Genomic DNA, 11,728 nt, shown 5'->3' on the forward strand with positions numbered 1-11,728 from the left:
AAAGGTGATTTCTTATAATTCAGTATTATTTCTATACTTTTGTATAAAGATGGTAGAGATTTACACATTTTCTAAGAGTTTCTTAAATGAGGAAATGTACATTTATGTACATGCTCAGAACATATGTGGTGGAGTTGTACAAACCCCATAAATATATTCATTCATTTTCTATGGCACTTATATTATCTTGTGCTGGGCTGTGCAAGACCTGGAGCCTGGATGGAGGGCATTCAAGCACACACTATGGACAGTTTGGAAATGCCAATTAGCCTACTCTGCATGTCTTTGGATGGTAGAAGGAAACCAGATGTCTTAAGGCTCAGCTCCACCAGAAGTATTTTGCCAACAATAGAGAAACAAAAAATACAAACTTAAAAAAAAAACAGTGAATGAAGCTATCTTCTAATGAAGAAACAGTTGTTATCATTCATTTACAATGGAAATGTTTCAACAGTTATCCCAATTATGTTTGTGTTTGAATGGTTTCCGAACAAGGGAGAAATTTAAAGCTGGATTTGCATGAGTATTAAACCTCAAGAGTGGATTTTTTTTACTTAAAAAAAAAAAAAAAAAAGAAGTTTACTGTATGCTTTTTAGCAGGTTATGTTTAGTTATACCATTTGTTGAATTTAGGCACAAAGTGAAGCTATTGTAGCCAGCTATTGTTGCTAGTTGCTAATAATTTTGAGGGATGATCACAATGTACCATAGTAATTGTAACAAAGTAACTCTTTAAGCTAATTTTATACTGAGTTTTCTATCAAGGATATGGGTAACTACTCTAAACTTTAATTGTGGGGAACAATATAATTGTAATGGATATTTAATAGCAGCATATCCGTTGTAAAAAACACAATTGATATACAAGTACATTTCCTAATGAGCTAAATTAATCTAGGTTACAGGTACCTAAATACAGGTAATGCTAACAGGTAGCATACTTTTTTGGGGAGAGTAAAGGTGTTAATTTGGGATGATATCCTCAAATTTTGAAGATCAGCAATATTAAAGCTACAATACAAAGTGTTACACTATTTTCCCAAATGCCCTGTTTCAGGGTCTATGTAAATAATCTACTGCTGAGTCATGCCCCACCAGACAAACGTGGAGCTGAGCAACAAGTATCTGGAGGTATCTTCTTACGAGGTCACATAAAGGGGAAAATCTAATTGCCTTGTCACAGGCAATGCAAAGATGGAAAAAAAACAAAGAGCAGGAAATGTTTTTTTCTTACATTTTTGTATTTTGTTTGAACATGCATATTGGAAACCCAACTAAATGTTTAAAAATGACTGAAAAGTGAAATATGTATAATAGGTCACCTTAAAGGGAAAATGAGGCCCTTATATATACATATGCAATAGATAAATGGCTACTGAAAAAAAACTTTTTTGTATTAGTCAGGAATGCAAGTAGGAAGAGGCTGGGTGGGAAATACCTGACATTTTATTTCAAGGTCCGAGGTCCAGACGATTAAAGCGCACACATTTTGGAGACTTGGGTAAACTTATTAAAAGGAACAGAATAGATCCACTTTAAGCAAAAGTGACATTTTAGATATGCTGTCAAAGTTGCATAACTCTAATGAATGGTAAAATATACAGCATGTAAATGCTAAAAATATGTCTAAAGTAAAATTACTCCTCACTATAATAAATAACTCCTAACAAAATAGTTCACAAAGAGCTAACTACACTGACTAGCCGAACAATGATAATACCTGGCTAATATGGTGTAGGTCTTCCTTGTGCAGCCAACACATCACACAGCTGCTTGATCAGCTTGAGATCTGAGGAATTTGAAAGCATAAAAACTCTTTATGATGTACCTCAAACCATTCCTAAGTATTTTTGCATTATTGCAGGGTGCATTATACTGCTGAAAGGGAATACCACTGGCATGAAAGGATTTACTTGGAATGCAACAATGTAGTATATGTCAAAGTAACATCCATAGGAATGCCAGGACCTATGTTTTCCCAGCAGAACACAAAGCTTTACACTGACTCCAATAGCTTACCATCTTTCCTTAGTGTATATCCTGCCGCCTCCACACATGCACCTGGCTGTCCACATAATTTAAGAGAAAGTGTAATTCATCTAACCGGGCTCCCTTCATCCATTGCTCCATGGTCCAGTTTTGATGATTAAGTGCTTTCAGTGGTGGACAGCGAACAGCATGAGCACTCTGACTAGTCTGTGACTATTGTTGCCCCATAAGCAGCGAGCACAGTGTGTTGACATCTTCTCTATTATAGCCAAAATTAACTTTTAAGCCATTTGTCCTACAGTAACTCTTTGGGAATGGAACAGCTGGACCACATACATCACAAGTGATTTTTGGGCAGCCACTTTTAGACACTTTTTTGACCACTTTTGTTACCACTGCATACTGGTCTCACCACTCAGAAAACTGCCATTTTGAAGATGCTCTGACCCAGTTATTTAGTTGATTTCCTTGAAATCACTAATTTCCTTTTTTACATGTTTATCTGCTTACAACAAATTAACTTTGTGAACTGTCTGTTCATTGCTGCCTAATAATGCTGCATTGACAGGTGCCATTGTAATGGTTTTTACTTGTCAGTACTTTAAATATTATGGCATGACTAGTTGTTTAAGTTGCATGATTACCTGTCTTTATGTGAATTTATGGGGTGACTGATATTACAATAATGTTTCTTTTTACAACTATTTTCTTTTAAATAGTTTGGCCAACAATTTTAGCCAAAACATTTATTTTCATTAAAACAAACTTTAACCTGAATAATTAATAAATTAATCATTAATTATTAACTAATTAACTGCCATCAGCTTAAGTTACTCTAAGCGGATTACCCTATTTTATATATTGTATGGTCTCCTCCCACCACCAGTATGTAAATTTGTGTATAATATAAATATGTGTGTGAGGATGCGTGTACATGGTGCCCTGTGATGGACTGGCATGTGTGGACTGGTATTCCTGTCTTTTGCCCAGTGTTTCAGAGAGAGGCTCCGGATTCACCACCCTGCTGAACATGACAAAGGATTCACTTAAAAATTAATGAATCAAAACGAATAAATACATGAATATATACATACATTTTGGAAAAAAAACTTATAATCATTAAAAAACACAAAGTATGATATCTGTAAAAAAGTAGAGCTTATTTGCTTTGGTGTGCAGGCTATAGGACACATTTACCAACTCTACAGTTTCACTTGAAATAGCTCTCCAAAGCAAAGAAGATGGTCTTCTAGAGGGAAAAAAACAGAACATGAAGCTAAAACAAATTATTGCACTGAAGTATATTTAACATGCAAATAGTTGGGTCATATCTAATCTAAAAATAACACTAGACAATGACAAAACCTTCAAATAATGAAAAATGTTGACAGGAAAGCATTATGCTTAGGTCATGGGGTCCGCAAATCTTTTTGCGTTTGACTAACAAAGCATTTGCATGAGCATATGAAAAAGCATACATTAACAAATTTGTTATTAATTGCTTCAAGATGCTTAAAAATGCCAGCACAAACTAAAATTTATTGAAAGCCCATACATTACCAAATTTACAATCATTTTAAGTTAAATGGTGTTTTCAGGCATGTAGGTAGCTTTGGATGTTGGATTTTATTTAATTAAGGAGCCATTAAGCATCCATGTCAGTGTCCATAATCAAATAAAAAAGTACTTAAAATTGTGAAAATGCATTGTAGTAGAAGCAAGCATGGTAACCCAGAAGGTGTACTTCTCATAGCTGAGCCTATTTCACAGTAAGCATAGTATAAAAATCTAACAATCTTATCTTTTTTTTGGTCAAAAAAATAATAATTTTGATATAGTTTTTGGTCAATTCAATTACCTCTAAGTTAAACATTCCTGAGTAAGGACACAATTTCTGAATGGTTCATGTTACATTTAAAATATAAATAAGATGTAGCTGACATAGACATACTACAACTAGTTTGGGACCAAAAATGATATGGTTGTCTTTCCTAGACCAGGGGTTCTCACTATTTATTTAAATTTGTTTAAGTCATAGCGCTTTTTCTTCATGATTTATCCATATACATAATACATTGGTTGGCACATTAGTTATAGACCTACTCGTTTTGAAACTACTGGAGATTTGGTTAAACCAATTAAACGTCAACTAACCAGTTAATAATTAAAATATGATGATTGATACAGTAACTGTGGACTGTAAATAAATAATAAAGTTGCAGACCCCCAGCTATGCTGCATGAGTATAATTTTCCAGAAAGCACTTTGAGAACCACTGCTCTAGACAGTATTGTTTCCATTTCATGCTCATAAGCAGCTTATGTGGTGCATGCTGGAATCTGGGGGCACAATAAATCATTTATCTTACACATGACGTACAGTTCTTACCAGTTATTTTTACGCTGACTACACAATGACTTAATCACATGTTAAATGTATCTTTACCCCAAAACATAAATTGATTTGCACAGCATACAGTGTTGAAACACATCACACTAAAATGCAGGTGCACAGTAGCACTACACATGCAAATGGAATCTAGTAAGTTATGATAAGAGAGACTGTAACAAGGAAAGCAGTTCAACAATAGACAACAGCTTTCATAAAGCTAGAAAAATATACAATGGTTTAGTCCACCACACCAATCTTGGTAAACATCCAAAAATGATGCTACTGTCAGTTAAATCAAGGCATCACATTGATAGTCCACCAAAGTCTTTTTTGTATAGATGCTGAAAGATGGGGCTGCAGTTTCTAAAATCAGACCGAAATCACAGACGTGACTCAAAGAAATTGCTCAAACAAGTGGTAAGAAGTAAGTGCAGGAAACCCATACAAGTCTTGGTGCATTTATAATGCAGTTATTTTATGTCTTAATGGGATTAAATAATGGGTGGGTTCTTAAGTAAAACCTTTAAAATTCACTTAAGCCCACTGGCACTACCTTTCTTTAACTTATTTCTCACGATAATATAGGAGATACATCTTGAGTGGCTCAGGCAAAGGCAGTGACAAGATCCTTTGCCTCAGAACATTGACGGGTGCCTCAACTCGCTTGATCTTTTCCTCTTCTTCAACAGTGGTGCTCTCCTCCTCCTCGTCCTCTTCCTGCAGGTCTCTCTGTGTTTTGTGGCAGTTCCTTTCTTCCTCAAGATCCTCCTCTTCCTCTTCTTCCACTCCTCCTGGGTAAGTGCAGTCATCTGTGGCCATGGGCATCATGGACTCATGAAGAATGGTGGAGCTGATGCATTGGCGGTAGAAGCGACGACAGAAACGACGACGTTCAAAGCGAGGACCATAGCGCTGCATGGCACGAGCTCTAGGAAATGATACTCGCCTTTTGGAACGACCCTCTGTTAGCTCCTTTGGCTGGCGCAATGTATGGCGGATTGAGATGCGTGCCAAATCCTGCAGTGTCCGGACCTCAAAGATAGCTACAAAACAAAAGACTGTATAAATATAATCTATATCTGATCCAGGTATACATGTCTACAGTTCATGCTTCTATATATTCTTCTATACTGTGTTTGTGCAATCTGCCCAATAAAACTAACAGGTTAAATGAAAAGCAGTGTGAAACATTTTAGCCAATATGCTTAAACATCCAGGTTCTAGAAAGTTTTCAACTGTTGCCGAACTGCCCTGAATAATAAAGACAGATGATTGCAATTATTTGCAAATACGAGGGGTGTTAAAATTAAACTGGGACTTCCTTGTAAATAAAGGTGTAAATATGATGAGATTCTTAGCCACAGTAAAACATTTGAATTGTGCTAATGTTTTAAAGAAGTCCGTATGCCCATGAATCCAAGACAATTCCACATATATGGGCCATAAATGGAGTTCCTACATGCCTAGAATTTCAGAAGGGAAGCATAAATTTATATCATCGGTCCAGCATACTGGGAACACCTTGATGTTATCCAAGCACTTTTGAAACTCTGGAATAAGTGCATTGAAGTAGCAGGGAATTATATAGAGAAATTAAGATATCATAACTGTGGTCTGTTATTCTTCACAATCAAAAGTCCCAGTTTGCCCCTTATAGAAAAGACAAACTTTACTGTGTCCATTCACCCCTGCTGTTATAGAACCTGCTTCTATATGCTTCAGTGTGAGAATGATGTTCTCAGGATAATGAATAATATCCATTTGTGGCAAGGCTAAAAAATGGTTGAATCAAACTGGAAAAAACAATTCCCTTGTTTGCTGGTTTTCAGCAGAAAAACACTGGCACATGTGGACCTTTTTTTTTAAATTTTTTTTTGACTTTTGATAGCAATTGGTTACACCAGATCTAAATAACAAATTTTTGACCAAAGGGGAGAAAAAAACTCTCTTTTTTAAAAAACTGCCATTTTTAAATACATTTGTAAATAGTATTGCCAACTATCTAATTTATTTATAAACTTAATATCTGGTTATTTTGTGTGGATTCAGAATATATAATTACTTCCATTTCAGTTCCAGGTTGTGAGACTACAAAATACTGAAATGAAGCCAGAATATAAAAGATGCATATTTAAGGCACTGTATATCCATAACTTGAACAGGCCAACAATCATCTGCATAAAAGCTTTAGAACTTCTCGTGTTAAAACGTCAGTGACCTAAACCGGCAGCCTCAAAGTAAGTATTTTCTAATATTTTCCTTTGTCCCTCTCCAATGTTTGTGATATGTGTTTACTAAGGGTGTTTGGCTAATGACATATACTTCTTTGCTCTGTGATTGCTTTCCAATACTGTGCATCCATGTAATTGTGCCTCTGCCACTCGGCAAGAGATTGGTGAGCATGTTGAATCACACTCATAAACTGTTTAACCATTATGAAAAGTGATGAAAAAAATAATGTCTTTAATTATAAATAGGAGATTGATTAAACATGCATGTTCTACATAAAATAAAAAAAGAATGCACTGGGCTGAAAAATGTCGAATCATTTTATATTACCCCTTAAATCATTATATTAAGTGACAAAGTAGTAGCAGTCTACTCACGTAGTGGCACACTTTTGCTTCTCCCATTGAGGATTTGTTTGGGCTGCACCAGAGGCGCGAATGTCACAGCTATGATTTTCTTTGTCTCCCAGGAGTTCTGTCCTGTGCGTGTGATCTTGGTCAACTGCAAAAGACCAGTAAGCCATCACTAAGTAAAATAACTGCAAAGCACATACTGTCGTTTTACTCATAAGCATGTAACCACAGTTCTGTGCTAAATTATCTTTCAGTAACTGTCTTGACAAAGCTCTTGGAAAGCTCAGTTTCTGAGCTAGGAGTCAAGGAAGCAAAGTGGTTCGGCATGGGTACCAAACGAATCCTCGGAACTTGAAAAAGATGAACGGTTAGTGAGGGTGTGTGCAAAATTCAAAAACTATAGTTGCAATTTCTTATTTATGCCTGTTCTACTGGACGGAGACAAATGATAGCACTCAACCAACAGTGGGTTCCTTTTTCACACCAATGGGAAAAATATGGGTTCTTATTTGCATTTAAAATGATTTTTTTATTCATTTATTTTATTTACAATTAAAATTTATATATATATTGTATATATATGTATATATGTATATATATATACTGGTTAACTGCTTTGTAAAATCTTTATGCCTAATCTCTCCTACGAAGGCATGTGCTCAGATGACACCCTGATGGATTTCATTCATCATTATATCCATCAAGATAATTTACTTCAGAGGAAAGAGTGAATTGGCCACACTAATTGTTTTCCATTAATATCTTCACATTAGCCTTGTTGAGTGCTATACTTCAAATGAAGAGCAAAATTATGTAATTTGCCAGATATTGTTTTCTGCTTTAAAACTGTCATGGGTAACAGAGCTATTTCATGACATCTACTCAGCTCTTAGCCTGGTGTTTTGTCCTAGAAGTGCATACCATAGTTTCTTTTGATTCAATAAATTTCTAATGAAAAATCTGTAAATGATTTTTGTAGTTTCACCCTTAATAAATCACAGAATGTATATTATGACTTGAAGATGGAATTACAATCTTGGAAGAAATATCCAAAGGGCGGAAGTGTTGATAGAAGCTTTAAAGTGGGATTATATTACAAGATGGAAAATAAAGCTGATTTTATCTGCTTAAGCTCCTTAAGTGATAATAAATTCATCATATATTTCATTTCATACACTCTACTGTTTATTAAATAATGTCGGCATATTATGCTTTTATTATTTAAAAAATATTGACAGAATGATCAGTTTAAAGAACATTTCTGAGCTACACACACACACACACACACACACACACACACACACACTTACAAACCTTCTCCTCCAGAGGCAGCACTAAGACTCCTCCAACCTTCAGCAAGTTCTTCATGTAGTTCTCATATTCTTTCTGGACACCAGCCCCACAGTATACTCTGTCATACTGGCGACTCTCTGGAGGAATCTCCAGGCAGTTTCCCACCACAAATGATGGCTCACAGAACTCAAACCTATATACACATACACACACACATCACTTGAATTTACTTACCGTTATACTTTAACCTTTTTTTTTTTTTTTGGAAAAGGTAAATTATGCTATTACTTATACATCTCTTTTTAAAATTCCTGTTGCCCTTCCAGTAATTGCTTAATTAAAGTAAACATAAAATCATAACAAAGCAAAAACAACTATTGTTGTAGAATCTGGAATTGATCTTGAATTAACCTGGAATTAATTTTTAACTTAATCCTACCGGGAATGTAGTGAGTTTACTATAAAAATGCCTCATAGAGTAAGACACATGCAATGCAATAAATTACTGCGGAAAAATAAGTTATATAAAAAAAAAAAGATATATAGGTACTGTGGCAAAAAAAAAGTACAAATATTTCAAAAATATTTTAAAATTTCAAAAGTTTAAAATATACTTTTGCTCATATCTCACCTGTCAAAGCTGTCGCTGGTTTTGATGAAGTAGTCAAGCTTTTGGTAGGCATACTGAACAACATCTGCATGCAGCTCAACCCCATGATTCACACCAAATGAACCTGTAAATATGTTTTATGTCATAATACAGTTAGTTGTTATTTTGCGACACAAAGATCAGCTTTTCTAAAATAGGAAGAACAGTTTCGTTAAGTACATTTGCAAAACCCATCAAGCACCATGATGGAACTGGCTCTCATGAAGACCAGGCCAGAAAAGCAAGAACAAAACTTACCTCTACTGCAGGGGAGAAATTTATTTAAAGAAAACAGCCTCAATTGTTAAATAAAATCTTTGATGCTTATGACAATGATTATGGTGATCATCATTATAATTTTTATTCTTATTATTATTATTTTTGTTATTGTTGTTTTGGTGGCTCAGTGGTAGATTTTCCCCCCTGCCATGCTGAAGGCCTGGGTTTGATTCCCACCCAATGCCCAAACCTCAATCACTGGATGCAGTGCCAATCCCCAGCCCAAATAAAATGGGAGGGTTGCATCAGAAAGGCCAGTGTAAAACCTGTGCCAAGTTGTGTTGCGGATCAGATGATCTGCTGTGGCAGCGCCTTAACAGGAGCAACCGAAAGACTAACAACTACATAATTAGTAACAAAAATAACAATAACAACAATAATAATGATCAGCACCATCTTTATCCTAGCCAACTCACCCAGGATAAGGCCCACCATGGTGCTGAGGTAGCCTGTTCCACTGCCTAGATTTAGGAAGGAAAGGCCAGGCTGCAGTTCTAGTGCCTCCATCACTTCTGAATAGATGCAGGGTGCGGAGAGATGGAGGTTGCCATGCCGCCAGGCCAGGTCTTTGTAGGCACTGTCCTTGTACTCCTCCAAGTAGTAATCGGCACGATCGATGGCCCGGAAAGCCCTCTCCACCAACTCTGAACGAATGTAGTGCGCCTCCTTCAGATTGTCAATCAGTTCATCATTGTCCTCTCCAGCACTCACAGCACCACCCATGGTGAAGAAGAGAGTGTATGCCTGTGGCCTAGACCAGTCCCAGGGAATAATCAAATGTGTTAAATATATAGTCTTTTATATAATATACAGTTCTTTTTTTAATATGATAACATTAAATTAAACAAAAGTAAACAATAAGTACATATAGGCATAAAATGATATTATGCGACATTGAGAAAATTTTTATTGAGTTGAATTATAACTTATGACAATCAGAAACATAATTAAATGAAAACTTAAAAAAATATTTACTTTTATAATGCAACTGAAAGGTTTTGAATTTTTAAAAAATTTTTATTTGGTTGTTACCTGTTATAATCATTTAAACACACTACAACAATAGACAATACAACATTGATGAGTACTCTTTCTTGAACTGTAATGTTCTTTAAAAAGTAGCCACGTGGCACAATATGCTTTTGTCACTATCTCTCATGTGGAGTTGGTATGCCAAGCTATTTCTAGATGTCAAACAATACAGAGGCTGTGTTTACTGTGTGTAAACCAGGCAAGGAAAAAGAAAAAAAAATCTTGAAACAACTGACAGAAAATTTAGAAATCAAGCTTCACACCCATCTGCTGCTGACCCGTTCTGACCTCTGACCTCTGACCTGAGGATGACATGAATTGTGGGCATAAACTGCACTAAGTTTGCTGTTGAACAAATGTTATTGTGAATTGTTTGTGTTTGAGCAGAAATAAAATCTGCAGTTCAGTAGTGTGTGAGAAGAAGAGTGGTCATATTGGAAGTGACACACTTCAAATCTGTGAAATGTAGCGTGAAACACGTGACGCTTCAGGGTTTATCTTTTCGCAGGAACACAGTAACGCAACAAACGAAGGAAGAGAATAATATAAAATAATAATAATTATTGTATATACTGTATATAAAACAGCTTCAACACTGCGACTTTGAAAACCTTTAAAAATGGTGCTCCGTCAACAAATGCAGCTGCAGTATTCACCAAGTTGAAAGATTAAAATGGCACAGCGACAGCGAACCAACAACAACAACAACAGCAGCAGCAGCAGAAGCAACATTAAACTCTATTACACACTATATACACTGTACTGTATGATCTGTTTATATTTGTTAAAAGGAGACACGGGTTCGCTTTTATAAATGACAGGAGTGCAAATCTGTCTAACACTAACAAAAAAGAAAAACAAAACAGTCTGGCGCTGCTGATCACACACGCACACGGGCACTGCCAGCCCTGTCGATGTTAGTCCCTGCCTCCATTTGCCCTCACCGTGCGAAACGATGGCGGACTCGATGACTGTTTCACGCGCGTGTTTGCCCATCGATCGCGCGGACGCTGTTTCTCCAGATTTTATGGAGACGTTCAAATACAGCAAAACAACAGCGCTGAACTTGACTGGCACAGAGAGAGAGAGAGAAAAAAACGATCTGATGTAAACACAGAACAGCTGACGTGACGTGCTGACGTCACGCGGACCTGTGATTGGCCAGTTGTGTTTCACCAAAACACGAGCGTTTCCTAAATGAAGCGGAATCAGCACAGCCTTCTAGAATTCATGTGCGACACGATTATAAACACAGTATAGTTTAAAATGAAAGATTCAAGAGTTATTCTATTACCCTTGTAAAATATTTTTACAAACGAGATTCGAATCTACACCCTAAATTGAGGCACGGAACTTCTCATCTTCCACACACACGCACACACGTACAGCGTCAGTGTTTTCCCTGTCTAAAATACCCTGAGACTCTTTAAAGTGTACATTCTGTGGGCAACAGAGTACATTTACTCTCCCTTATGTTACATCACTATAAAGTTGAAGTTCTTAAATCAGTTCA

The 11,728-nt window shown here is 36.1% G+C and overlaps 1 protein-coding gene across 1 annotated transcript; it reads right to left on the reverse strand.

Moving 5' to 3' along the window:
* Positions 1-3,510: 3,510 nt before the first annotated feature.
* On the reverse strand, positions 3,511-11,325 carry LOC128510829 (protein-L-isoaspartate O-methyltransferase domain-containing protein 2). The gene is made up of 6 exons (XM_053483353.1): positions 11,160-11,325; positions 9,600-9,934; positions 8,887-8,989; positions 8,277-8,448; positions 6,987-7,110; positions 3,511-5,423 (listed from the first exon to the last, which is right to left on the reverse strand). Exons 2-6 carry the CDS (start codon positions 9,904-9,906, stop codon positions 4,945-4,947), a joined length of 1,185 nt encoding a protein of 394 aa, XP_053339328.1. The 5' UTR covers positions 9,907-9,934; positions 11,160-11,325; the 3' UTR covers positions 3,511-4,944.
* Positions 11,326-11,728: the final 403 nt, after the last annotated feature.

This window comes from Clarias gariepinus, chromosome 22 (genome assembly GCF_024256425.1).
Source record: "Clarias gariepinus isolate MV-2021 ecotype Netherlands chromosome 22, CGAR_prim_01v2, whole genome shotgun sequence".
NCBI classification, from domain to species: domain Eukaryota; kingdom Metazoa; phylum Chordata; class Actinopteri; order Siluriformes; family Clariidae; genus Clarias; species Clarias gariepinus.

What these genes read in the sequence shown, in the direction of transcription:
- LOC128510829 (XM_053483353.1), bottom strand. Translation starts at nt 9,906, where the DNA reads ATGGGTGGTGCTGTGAGTGCTGGAGAGGACAATGATGAACTGATTGAC. An exon ending in TGCTGCCTCTGGAGGAGAAG is followed by an intron (nt 7,111 to 8,276) that starts GTTTGTAAGTGT and finishes GGTCTTTTGCAG; the next exon opens with TTGACCAAGATCACACGCAC. An exon ending in AAGCAAAAGTGTGCCACTAC is followed by an intron (nt 5,424 to 6,986) that starts GTGAGTAGACTG and finishes TTTGTTTTGTAG; the next exon opens with CTATCTTTGAGGTCCGGACA.